Here is a 13,469-nt window from a genome sequence, read left to right on the forward strand (position 1 = left end):
TGTCACTGTATTCCCTGCTCCTGTCAGCTTTCCCTCTGCACATCTCTTGTGTGCTGAGTGTCTTAGAACCCCTTTTCAGTGTTCAATTAATCTTTAGGGTTGGGGCTTCTCCTGATGCTTTGATCAGCGCTTACATGTATAGCAATTTCTTTCAGCAGTGACAAATCATTTGCTCACCAGACAAGGGCAGAGTAAAAAGGCAAAAAACCTAAAAACTCACTTCCGAAGCTGACTTACCAATGAGTTGTTCAAACCAAGTAATGCTCCCCTCCCTTCCCGCCTTTCCCCCTCTCCCCCCCAAAAAACCAAACCCCCAAACAGACGACCCCCCTCCCCCCAGGGTAACCAAGGTAGATGTATTTCTCAAAATGGCATTGCAGGACGTGAGGCAAAACAAAGACAAAACTTAATGGTCCAGGGGTGATTACTAAAATGATAGGTGTTGGGTTTTCAGGGCCTTGGTTGCTCTGTGTTGAGTGTCTGGGCTTGAGCGGTTTTCTCATTAGCTTTTATATGTTTCCTAACAACAATGAAACGATCCAAGCAGTAGATTTCTGAAAGAAGATTGCAGTTCATGGGTAGTTAAAGTCACTATTCATCAGTAGCATGATTTAATACTGATCAGACTTTTGTATCTAGAATGTGCTTTGTGTTATGTCAGAGAGATTCATTATTTATTTCATGTTGGCTGTCTGGTGTGTGATACGTGATCTCTGTAAAATCCCTGTAGTGTTGGCAGTTTTCAGAGCTGTGGGTAAGAAAGACCTAATTAATGCCTTATCTCTTCTTGCACCCTCTCTACTGATGCTTTTTTGTTGCTTGTGGTGCCTGTTCTGTGCTGTTCTCTGCTCTTCAAAGAACTAGTGCATAGTAAGAGTTGATTTATTCTGTGGCAGGAAGCATAAGCTCTTTGAAGAATCTATTCAGTTGCACAGTTGTTCAAAATAACCACCACTTGAAGGTTCGTCTTTTATCTGATCAAATAAATTCTGTAAAATATGGCAAAATTTTCCATAATATGAGTTGCTTTTCTGATGCTTATTACTGTCCTTGGGCTGTAGGGCAGCAGTGCCACTGTGCTTTCAAAAGCTTCTTGCACAGACTTTGTTGCAGAGAAACTCATGTAATATATAAACGTTGAGGGTTGTGCTGTGATAGTTGCTGAAGTTGATCAGAGCTACAGAGCATATCAAAAAGGAAGATTCAGAGTAGCTCTGAGGTATTACTTCATGAGTAGCTCCTTTCCTCACCTGACTACAAAAATTAATATTTGAAGCCTTGTCTATTTTATTACTATCATAAACCTAAAAATCTTGGGGAAGATGGAGAGCTGCTTTATAATGCACATATCGATAACAAAACATGAACACACACAGTAAGATGCCTGATGTTGAAACTCAATACAGCTGTCATATTGGCAGAAAATCTGCAACAGGTAGAAATAAGTTTGAACAGTTGTATCATGCAATGTTTCTTAAAAGACACCTCAATTAAGCCTTAGCAGACATTAGTGAAAGTTTTAAGGGTTGGATCCTCTTTTGAATATGTGCCCCTGACCACACTATGGTAACTGTTGAGACAAGGAAGGAGGCCTTTTAGAAGACAAAGATTAACTGGGGGAAAAATGCCCAAATCTTCCCTGAGAGGCCATTTCTCCAGTGGAATTTTTGTTGGGCTTGCAGCCCCATGTCGGGTTCTGACCCAAGGGGCGGTGGAAGGCCTCAGCAGAGCAGACGAAGCTGTGCTTTCACAGCCTGGCTTCGTTCCAGGCTATTATCTAGAGCTTTAGTGGGACTCATGAGCATCCAGTGTTTGTTTTTTGCCTACTGGAAGAAGGAAGAGCTGAGAGTGTGGCCATAACCTGTTTGAACTGATATGCTCTGTTTAATGAACAGGAGACCATATATTTGCTAACTCATGTTTTTGCGTCTTCCTGGAGAACACATTTAAGTGCAGTGAATTAGTGACATCTGATACGGACTGCGTAGACAGGTCCACTTCATTTGGAGCCAGTGTTTTAATTGAGGAGTTTGAGCTGAGCAATGTCCTTCAAGAAGTTACCATCTCACTCATTGTATCCCCATGCTTCCTTCTATTTATGGCATTATGCTCAAAATGTTTTGATAGCGAGAATATCTTACTAAAACAAATACTGAAAGGTGAAAATAGTGAAATCTAATTTTTTCTGGAGGGGGAGGGGGGAACCCCAGACACCTGGGTATTACTATGATTCATTTAGCAAAGTTAGACCAAAACATCCTGCCCCAAATTTTTAGGAAGAAAAATCTAAAGCTGGGGTTAGGGGACAGTATTTGGGTGCTTGATACTCTTTTGAGAATGAAGGAATGTCTAATCTTGACTTTAGCCTCCAAACTTAAAAAAACCCAACCAACCAAAGAAATAAAAAACCACCTCATTGTTTTTCTTGTCAACTGCAAATATTCATTAAACAGCTGTTAAAGTGAAATTTTTGTAATTGGAAGAAAAGTGTATACTTGAAGTACTTGATAGCTGCTTGTTACCACTTCATCTGCATTTGACAAGAGTCAGGAGCACAACGTTAAGGTTATCTGTAGTATGGGTGTAGGCAAGTATATAACACCTCATGGAAAACTTGTGTTCGATTTCAGAGGGTCAGTGTTTGACATATACACACAGTCTGCTGTACACATTCTAACTGCTTCTGATGTCCTGTGGTTTTTTGTGGCCACTACTTCAGAAAAAAAGTGAAAGTAAATGGAAGGAAATAAAGTAAAAAGCAGACAATCTCATCTTTTTTGAAGTAATAGGGATTTGATGAAGGATTTTTTTTTTTTTTTTTTGAGTTTGTGGAGTTGTTAGCGGAATGTGCTGCATAGTCCTCACCTTCATGATTTGGGAGGTAATTAGAGGATTTGTAATATCCCACTGGTTTGATCACAACTTCTGCTCGTGACATTTTATAATGAGTATATAGCTTATAAATAACATTTTGAAGGTATAAGGTTATACAGAGATAATTGCACAGCTGAAATGCATTGGCACAAGGCCAAAGGCTAAGCACTTTCCACCATCCCTTCTAAATTGAATAACTTCACTTCATGAAGTGTATCATCAGAAATTGTTTTCATTACTCCCAGAGGGCAAATTAAGGTTAATAAAAATCCAATTCCAGATTACCCATATGTGTGAATATTTGTATTTTTAGACCCTTTCTTTGTCAATTACATTCCTCACTGACGGTGTATATGTGAATACAAGCACGTAGGTCATAGTTTCAACTCATGTGTTTCTACAATTTTGAACTCTTTTATCTCTCTGAGAGAGACTTCCTCTAAACATGATTGTGAGACCCAGCAGGATTTTTCAAACTGAGCAAAACTAAACGCACTCCTTCCACTAAGCTGTTGTTTCTCCCATCCCCTGAATCCCACCATCCTGAATTCTGCTTGACCCGCATAGCAGCCATTTGAACCATCCACTTCAGTCCTCAAAACCAGTATTTGTATATCCTCTTCTTTAAATGTTATGTTAAATAGCATATTCTTCATACAAGGCAACCCAGTATTATGTGGATTCTTAGGCAATCTGAGAAACCCTTTAGTAAAGGTGAATTAGGGGGGAAGGCTTTTCCATTTTCTCCCTGTGATAAATTAATTGCATATATAATCTGAAATAGCGCACGTGTTGGAGTCACGTCTTCTAGTACTCTGCTTTTACAACATTAGATTATAGTCATTACAAATGCCCTCTTCTTTTCTCTTCACTCTGCTGCTCCACGCCCTCCTCTCCCCACTTCCCAAAAAAGAGGAGTTACGCTGTCTTGATAAGACAGCTGTTTCTGCCTCTTAGCCTAAGAACGAACATTGTGTATAAAGAACAATATAAGAAAGGGCCTAGTGTACAGTAATATTTACCCAGGATAATCTTTCAGCCTCTATCACTGTGTGGTTCGGGGACTCGCTTTTTCAGAGATGGTATCTTTATCACTTGGTGGATTTTTTTTGTCTATGAATTTATCAGTTTTTAAAAATCTATGTACCCTTATAGCACCAAGAATAGCTTTTGGCAGAATTATCCTATTGCTAACATTTTGGTATCTTTTTTAAAAGAAAGGGGTTTTTTTCACCCCAAAAATTAAATTAAGGAACTAATGAATTGCTTTTGTTGATCTTAACATTAAATGAAAAAGTTTCACACCAGTTAGGTAATATCCTCAGTCTATTACAGTGCCAATACTGAGAACAAGCATTCGGAAAACCAAAGAGAAGTCATAATTGGGAATGCTTGGAGGAAAAATAAATCATATTACCATTTATAAATCTATGCAGCCTGTTATGCAATTGTTGCATATTTTTTTTTCTTTGTTGGATGAAACACTGTATAAACAATTTTTCTCTACAGGTTATTGACATGCCAGAACACAATCCTGGAGATATGGGTGGAACAATGAGACTGGGGAAGAGGAAGACTGTTTTCAAAACACAAAATTCTGTTTTAAGTAAGTTACATTTCTGCTTTTATGACTTGCCTTTTGGATAGGAACTCTGTAACATGGCAAAGTAAAAATGCCAAGGCACATTTTGTTAAAGGACTACAACCTCAAGCGAGCAGTTGGGTAACAGCTTCCCCAAGCTCATTCACTCTGATCCTGTTCCCATATACATTTACCCAGGATCAGAATATAAAGAAAGAAATGAGAGAGATCTGGAAGTCCCAGTGAAAAGGTCAGTTAGGGTCCAATGCTTTAAATAAACAATGAGGAGACTGCTGAGATAACTGAAATGCATTTTATGGTAGTTTAATTCATTATTTTCTTGGGAAGATCAGAGTGTTTTCTTCCTATTTTCTTTATGAGTTGATAGGACATGTGAACCGGGGCTTCTTGTTCTACCCCTGAAGCTTTTTGGTAGAACTAACCCAAACTCCTACCCATTATGCTCTTGCCAGACCTAAACATTGCTCGTCATTGCTTAGAGTTGCCAGTACACCTCAGCTTTAACTGTCATCTGGCCCCGCTGCCTTAGTCCTCACCTTGTCTTGACAAGGTTTGCTAGTTTGTATCCTAATTATAGCCAGGCCCTGCTTAACTCCAGTCTCTGATCCAGCACTGCCCTAGGCCTAGCCCAGCCCTGCAAACAGTCTTGTTTTGGGAAAGCAAGTTATTTGTTGTCAGAAAGGAAAATGATTTGCTGTAACAGGATGCTTCAAAAGGCAAAATAAAAGCAACCAGAATATAGAACAAATGATTCAATTTGATCTATATGTATTTTAAAATAGAAGTAATACTTGTCTCCTAGTAATCAGCCTATTATACAGTAGTAATATGTGATGCTGAAAATGTGTAAAAAGTGGTTTCTTGTCCATCGATAAATATGGGCATATTTCTTATATTGCCCTGCCCCTGACATTGATCTGAGCTATTACTGTATTTAGATATGTTGAACCTATGGAATGTATCCTTCTGATCTTTTAAAAATGACATCTGCTTCAGCAGGAGACCAAAGTGTAATACATACGCATGTTTAATGAAAAATCTGCCTTTCTAGAGAATGCCTGTGCTAGTGATCTGACTGACCTGGGTGATGCTTTGCCTAGGTGTGATATAGATATGCATATCACAATGTACAAGTTGTTCTGTGGCCTAAACGCTTCTTGGAAAAGTTAATAAAAATTGACGTGGTGTAACTCTTGACCAGTATTATGAGTTGTTCAGATGACCATATTTATCAAAGACTCATAGAAAGCTCTGGTAGTTTACTCAGGAAATCTGATTCCTGTTTCTAATGCTTTACAACTTGAATGGAAATAATGACTTTGAAAAGGTGGTTCCTTAAAATTAACACATATACCACTTTTTGTAAAATTGCAGTACTATCACTCTACAATTTTTGGAGATCTTTTTGGCAGTCTAGTTCTTGTACCAACCCCTAAGTGAAATAGTAATCCTAATGACACTAGGATAAATTGAGAGCAAAGTTTGAGCCGTGACTGTAAGTGAGAGGTATGATTGAATTCTGGTTTACTGCATACCTCTAACTTACTCCTTGTTGCTCTGGAATGTAGAGTGTTCCAGATTAGGCTCAGAGGACTGCAAGAGTCATTGGGTAATGAGATCAGGAGAACAGAGAAAAACAATATTCTCTGTTTGTCTCTGCTGGTTTTGGCTGGGGTAGAGTTAGTTTTCTTCACAGTAGCTAGTATGGGGCTGTGTTTTGGATTTGTGCTGAAAACAGTCTTGATAAGATGGGGATGTTTTTGTTACTGCTGAGCAGTGCTGACACAGAGCCAAGGCCTTTTCTGCTTCTCACACCACCCCACCAGCGAGCAGGCTGGGGGTGCACAAGAAGTTGGGAGGGGACACAGCCGGGACAGCTGACCCCAACTGACCAGAGGGATATTCCACGCCATATGACGTCATGCTGAGCATATATAAAGCTGGGGGAAGAAGAAGGAAGGGGGGGACGTTGGGAGTGATGGCGTTTGTCTTCCCAAGTAACCGTTACACGTGATGGAGCCCTGCTTTCCTGGGGATGGCTGAACACCTGCCTGCCGATGGGAAGCAGTGAATGAATGCCTTGTTTTGCTTTGCTTGCATGCGCGGCTTTTGCTTTGCCTGTTAAACTGTCTTTATCTGAACCCACGAGTTTTCTCACTTTTACCCTTCTGATTCTCTCCCCCATCCCACTGGTGGGGAGTGAGCGAGCGGCTGCGTGGTGCTTAGTTGCCAGCTGGAGTTAAACCATGATATTGTCATTGGAGGTATTATGCCAGCTGCCTTGCATAATCTGTTAAAATGGAACAGATACTACTAAAAGGCTTCCTTCACTGCACCTTTTGCATACAACTGTTGTAAAACCCTGAAGGGATTTTATGTTCCTTGTTCACTCAAACATTTTTTTATTTCATTTTGAGCTTTACAGTTTAAATTAGTTTAACTGTAGCCTTCAGACTCTAGTCTACCGAAGCTATTTCTGGTCAAGGAATGTTGAATATGAATCCTGAATAAACTCAGGTAACAGTAAATTAAAAGAAACTAGTCATCACTCAGAAAAACAGAAAGCTGGAGTGAGATGAATAATGTCCTGTTATGTTTTACATGTGAAATTTTTTTGACGTTTAAATTACGAGAAATATTTGTAACAACTATTAAAGCAAAACATTAGCATTCATTTCTTTTTTGTTATATATTCAGGGAAACTTTATGGTGATGAAATGTTTGTAGAGGAGCGACACAGGCATCGATATGAGGTAAGCACTGCTAATGTACTTTGTGCTCAAAAGTTACAGCTTAAGCAAATTGTGTTTCTCTTGGTAGGCATGATTCTCCTTAAAGCCAATGGGAGATTTCTTACATAAACATAACCCAAAATTTAGTAATGGTTAGATGGTATAATTTAGATTGAAAGGAACCTCTGTAAGTCTTCTGGTCCAACTCCCTGTTTGGAGCTGAGCCAACTTCAAAATTAGATCAGGTTGCTCAGGATTTTGTCCCATCTGGTTTTGATTGTCTCTGAAGAGAGATTCCACAACATCTTTTGACAATCTGTTCCAATGCCTAACCACTTCATTGTGAACCCTTTTTTCCCTTATATCTAATAGGAGATTTCCTTGGGCAGTTTGTCTTTTATCTCTCAGTCTTGTGCTGTGCATCTCTGAGCAGAGTCTGGCTTAGTCTTCTTTATACTGTCCCGTTAGATAGTTGAAGTCAGCAACGAGATCCACTCTTTGCCTTCTCTTCTCCAGGCTGAACAAATCCAGCTCATGCAGTCCCTCCTCCTACGTTGCACATGGTCCAGCCCCCTAACCATCCTGGTTGGACCTCCTATGGACTCGCAACATTTTGTCAATCTCTTTCTTCTAGTGAGGGGCCTGAAACTAGACACAGTATTGCAGAGGTGTTCTTGCAAGTGTTCAATAGAGGGGAATAATGTAGTGTACTGTTTCTGTGGTAGAGAAGGTGCAGTGTCTTAGAAAAATGGTCTTGGAGAGTGATGTCAGAGATTACCTGACTTGACTTCCTGTGAAGTATTTGAAAGGTAAAGGCTTATAATCCTTAAATGCATTGCTTCTTGGCCGATTTGGCTTATTTAAAGGCTTAGATTATGTTCCAGTGGTGCACATTCTTTCATAGTCTAAATGTAGGCAGACTTCAGGAATCTACAACTCGGAGGCTAATTCAGATCACTTGCTTCCTACCATCCAACTCTGTAGGCCTCTTGTATAGGTCCACTCCTCTGTTTGAGAACATCTGAGCAAAGGTGTCCGTGTACATTCAAAATACTGTCATTCAAGGAGACGGGCAAGAGCTGGATTCCTAGAGTTATCTCTGAGATAGTTCAGAAGGGACCTGACACCATCAGTATTTCCAGAGGGGCCTGAGCTGTGAGATGTGTGCATGCTACAAACTGATTCAGACAACGTTAAGTTTCCTTAAAAAGCTGGGAGGAGAATGGGATGGTGGTAAAGGTGCGCAGAGTTTGAATATTAACTGAGTGGTTAGAACATCACCAAGGAAATGAAACAGCTCACTGCAGAGCTCCTCAGTTTGAAGAGGGAGCTGAACCACAGCTTGTGTCATAACCACTGAAATGCAGTGTTCAAAGAGGAGGTCAGTCTTTACACCTACTGTAGTGGGCCATTTAAAAAATGAGGAATGCAAGCTGCTCAGAATCAGGAGGACAGCAAGCAGAAGTGACCCTGGCTTTAATCTCTTGAGTGTTACGTAGTAAGTTTTAAAATTATTGATTCATCTCTTATTAAATAAGCATGCCCACTTTTACAAATTTATACCAGAGAGTTGTTAAAACAAGAAAGCAAAAGTTCCCAACTCTTTTCTCAATTATTTTCATTCTTGTATGCATACTAAAAACATTACAATTAACTACTACTGTTTGTTAAATCCAAAAAGAAATAGAACTACAATTATTATTACTTTCAATATTTCAGGTGAACCCAGAATTGACTCACTGCTTTGAAGAGAAAGGTTTGAAATTTGTTGGCCATGATACGGAAGGGAACAGAATGGAAATTATTGAACTGGAGAGTGAGTGTCTTACTTGTCTGTAGTACTTTCTGCATCTATTAAAACCCTGTAAACTATAGGTTGTTAAATGGTATGTAGGCACAATATTTAGCTGTCATAACAGCCAAGATCATGTTGGGGGATACTGCTGACTCCACCTGTGTAGTACAAGATTCAGAGGATGTTAGGAGAAGTCTTACGCTTCTCAAGGATTGTGCATGTATTTGATTATCAGGGAGAGACATGCTCCTTTTCCAAAAGGTCATAATTCTAGCTCAGTGGTATTTGGCTATGTAGAATCATAGTGATTTGGGAAGTCATCTAGTCCAACCCTCTGCCTCAACACAGGGCTACCTTCAAATATAGATCAGGTTGTTGAAAGCCGTATCAGTCAAGTTTTGAGTATCTCCAAGTATGCTGTTGGTTGGACTTCATACCACTCACCACTACTCTTTGAACCCAGCAGTCAAGCCATTTTTTTAATGGCTTTTTGTAGTCTACCCATAGTCCATAGCTCCCAACTTGGATGCTAGGAAACCACATCAAAAGCCTTGCTAAAGTCAGGATAAAGGAAGGCAATACTGCTCTTCCTGCATCCAAAGGCTGATTGTTTCCAAGTTTGTTGTGCCCAGTTGTCTTCCTGTCCTTCATGTGTCTGGAAATGCCTTGGAGGAGGATTTGTTTCATAATCTTGCCATAAACTGAGGTTAGGCTGACTGTCCTGTAGTTCCTTGGATCCTTCTTTTTGTCTTTCTTGAAGAAGGACATGGTGACTGCCTCTTTCCAGTCATCAGGGACCTCTCATGATCACCTTGGCCTTTTAAAGATTAAAAACCAGCTTCACGATGACATTGCCCTGCTCCCTAAGCACCCTCAAATATTCTTAGTCAGGTCCCAATAACTAATATATGTTCAGTTTGCTTGAGTATATGAAATATGTATACATGCAATATAGCCAAAGTATAAAACATCACTGGAATATATTACCTAGAGAGGCTGTGAAATCTCTATTCTTGTAGATAGAAACCTTCAAAACTTGACTAGACAAAGCTGTAAGCAACCTGATTTAACTTTGAACTTGACCCTGCTTTGAGCAGGAGGTGGGACTAGAGACCTCCCAAGGTGCCTTCCAATCAGTTTGTGTCTCCTTCAGTTACCCTCTATTTAGAATCATAGAAAAAACTATGAAAATCAGATAGAAAGCAAGCTCCTTTATTTCACAGAAGTGATTCAGATAGATGAGGGTTTGACACTGTGGAAATCTGGTAGATTTGGACTACTTTACCAAGTAAGACTTGATGCCTTTTCTAAAAGGTTCTGAAATAAAAAGGAGCTACACCGCATATGTTTGTTGAATGCTACACAGAGTAGCTCTTAGAAACAATCCTTTTGATTTTGCTTGATTCTTCGCTTAACTCCTTGCTATTAAGTCACTGTTGGCTAGATAAGTATCGGGCACCTGAAGATGTAGGCTACCTTACAAGATTTTTTTTTTCTTTTCTTATGTGGCCGCTAATTGCTATTGGTTAAGATAAACTCCATGCACACAAACATAAATTTATCATAAGAATACATTATCATCCTATGGAGCGCTATTTGTGACATGATGCTCCTGAGAATTCATTTTATATACTCCATGGTATGTTGAAGAACAGTGCTGTAATTTTGAACCAGGGTTTGAATATAGACACCTACTTACAATGTCAAGCAAATGCACCATAGAGAGTAATCTGAGAGCAAAGGATACATGTGAATTCATAAACTATTAATTGTCATGGTTTTCTTTGCTTAGTTTGTTCCCGATAGATTACCTCTGTTATGCGTGCTGGTGTTGGGAGGCTATTTTGTCTGCCCTGCATGAAACAACTTCTATAGAGAGCATCGTGAAATGAATCAGGCAGAATTTTTAAATTGCGTGTTACTGTGAAAAGAATAAAAGCAGCAGTAAAACCTGGAATTATTTCACAGTGGGCTGCAAGGAGACTCTGATTACTAAGGAAAAACAGTCATCATAGGGAGGAGGGTGGGTTGGAGCGGAAGCACAGAAATAACAGTACACCAGATAGCTTAGGCAAAGCTTTTAAGCAAAATACCCCCACAGGAAATATTTGATGCTTTGTCATTGTCTTGTTTTACAGCTTTACAGAACTGAACTGCATGGTAGAGAGAAAGAAGTTATGGGATAAATTTAGGATCCAGGTTCTCTTTAAGACATAGCAGCAGAGAGAAGAACAGTATACTAGATCATATAGTTTATCTTTCATAGAAGAAAAACCCAGTTTTCTTGTTATCACTTATTCTGTACTGCAGAGAAATTCCTTGAATGTTTGGGATTATTTTGGAAATTGTCGAACCAGAAGAGGTCTGTGGTTAATTTTGTCCAGTGTCCTGGCACTAGAAGTGGTTAATGTTAGCTCCTTTAAAACAATATTCAAAGAAGGAAGAGGTGCACAGCATGAAAGAGTATGAAAACATTTTTCCTTCCTTATCCTTTCGGATAAGAAGGAAAGCAGAAGCAGTAGTAAAGAGGTGCTTTGGGAAACAGAGAGCTGAAGATCTAAGAGAAGATGAAGCAGCATGAGGTGGAGTTGAATGATGGTGATATTGTCATCCTTAATCACACAGGCCAAACAGCAGGAAAGAAGAGCACCGTAAGAAATGGATATAAGTTGGCTGGAACAAAGATGGCCTGTGAATTAGGAGAAGGTTTCTAAGCAAAAGGAGAGAGTATCAGAAGGGCTTTCTAGTGGGAGTAAAAAAACCTAGGGGATGTTACGGTGACCCTTTGTGCGTGAGACTACACGATGTAGCTGCATTCAATAACAGGAGACTGGACTTAATGTCCCAGGAGATCCCTTCCAGGCCTAATTATTTGAAGCTTGTTTTCCCCAGTTTTCTCTGTATGTTGCTTTCATATCCATCTCCTAGTGTGTAAATAGTTGCTGTATGGTAATGCTTGGTCTTTTAGAAACTGTTTCATTTTTCCCTCAGATATGTATGGGTGCGTGTTCTGAATATACATGCATAAATATATATTGGAAACCGAAATACTATGAAAATAACATGATAAATGTAGACTTTGTGGTTGCTCCCCCCCTTACATGTCGGTGCAGGTTTATTATTCAGCTTTTAATTACATCATTGCGCACGTTAAGGTTGAATCACAGGATGATTTTTCCTTAATTTGCCTTACTATCCTTCTGCCTCTGTTGTCAGTTGCTTTTCGTGGAAAAAGCTAAGGTTCCTGCTGCCTCGCCCTTATTCACACATGTTGATCTGGCTTTTGGACTCCTGTGTGAAATCTTCAATACTTTTTTCCTAACAGTTGTTCTACTATTGTCTTCCTACATCTTATAATTTTCTTTGACATCTATCTTGTAGATCACCCATATTTTGTGGGAGTTCAGTTTCACCCAGAGTTTTCCTCAAGACCTATGAAACCTTCACCTCCATACCTTGGACTGTTGCTAGCAGCAACTGGGACACTCAATGCATACCTGCAACGTGGATGTAAATTGTCTCCAAGGTAATCTTTTTTTACTTACTTGCCTGCAGTTTGAGAGTCACATTTTTGGAGGGACTATCCCGTCCTTCAGTTCAGAAGTCCAGAAGGGGAAAAGGAGTTCTTCATGTATTGATTTACTTGTTCCTGTGCATGCCTGACATAAACCCTGGTGTAAAAGTATCTGTAAGCAGTAAGCACAGTTCCTGACTTCCTCCTTTTTAGAGGCTGTTAGGGCTAAAGCCAGATCCATACATTATAACCAGAAAGAAGTAAAAAAACCCTTTAGTAAATTCACATGAAGTTAGTGGCCTCCTGTGTTAACTTTCAGTAACGGTAGTTTCACAGGGAAAGAGATTTGCTAGAGGATCAAGCAATGCAGTGAAATTCTTACCTAGTTGTATTTGAATGATGATAGTAACAAAGAAGAAAACACTGATTTTATTTTGTAGTAGCTAAATAATTAATACCATCTAGCAGAGACAGGCCTGAAACAAAACAGTTAGGATATCTTTAGGCTTATGGAAGGGTTTGGATCTAGATCAAAACTGGATGGTTCAGCCAAACTAAAATCCTTTGTCCCAGTTCTCTTGGACACAGGGTTTTTGGTTTATTGAATGTAGCAATAGTTTTTAGCCAGTGTTAACTCATTCTTGTTTATTTCAATGATATTAACAACAGTTACAATTTCATTACAAAAACAATAATAAAGAGGTCAGAGGGAAGCCTAGGGTACAATAACAAAAATGAAAAAAAAAATTATTAAAAAAACCAGTCACAGAATGACTGAATAATAACACAGAACGGATCCAACTCTGGCTTACTGGCTTTTCCTCTAAACAAGGCACCAAACTTGCTAGTTTTGTGTTTGTGTTTTTTTTTTTTTTCCTGAGCATTGCTTTCTATTAAAATGAGGTCCTTTTCTTAAGCGAGAAATAGAAATTTTATTCAGGTTTCAGTAGT

At 39.3% G+C, this 13,469-nt stretch overlaps 1 protein-coding gene across 4 annotated transcripts in view; it reads left to right on the forward strand.

Annotated features, from left to right (window-relative positions):
• CTPS2 (CTP synthase 2) overlaps positions 1-13,469 on the forward strand; it is an 80,751-nt gene that overhangs the window by 55,536 nt on the left and 11,746 nt on the right. For 3 of the 4 annotated variants that reach the window (XM_076357004.1, XM_076356997.1, XM_076357012.1), the window contains exons 14-17: positions 4,384-4,480; positions 7,175-7,230; positions 8,929-9,025; positions 12,386-12,530. In XM_076357004.1, the coding sequence (XP_076213119.1) occupies positions 4,384-4,480; positions 7,175-7,230; positions 8,929-9,025; positions 12,386-12,530 (395 nt within the window). Of the gene's footprint in view, positions 1-4,383; positions 4,481-7,174; positions 7,231-8,928; positions 9,026-12,385; positions 12,531-13,469 lie in introns of those variants that run through there. The other variant, XM_076357020.1, reaches the window with a different exon arrangement.

This window comes from Aptenodytes patagonicus, chromosome 1, assembly GCF_965638725.1.
Source record: "Aptenodytes patagonicus chromosome 1, bAptPat1.pri.cur, whole genome shotgun sequence".
Taxonomy (NCBI): domain Eukaryota; kingdom Metazoa; phylum Chordata; class Aves; order Sphenisciformes; family Spheniscidae; genus Aptenodytes; species Aptenodytes patagonicus.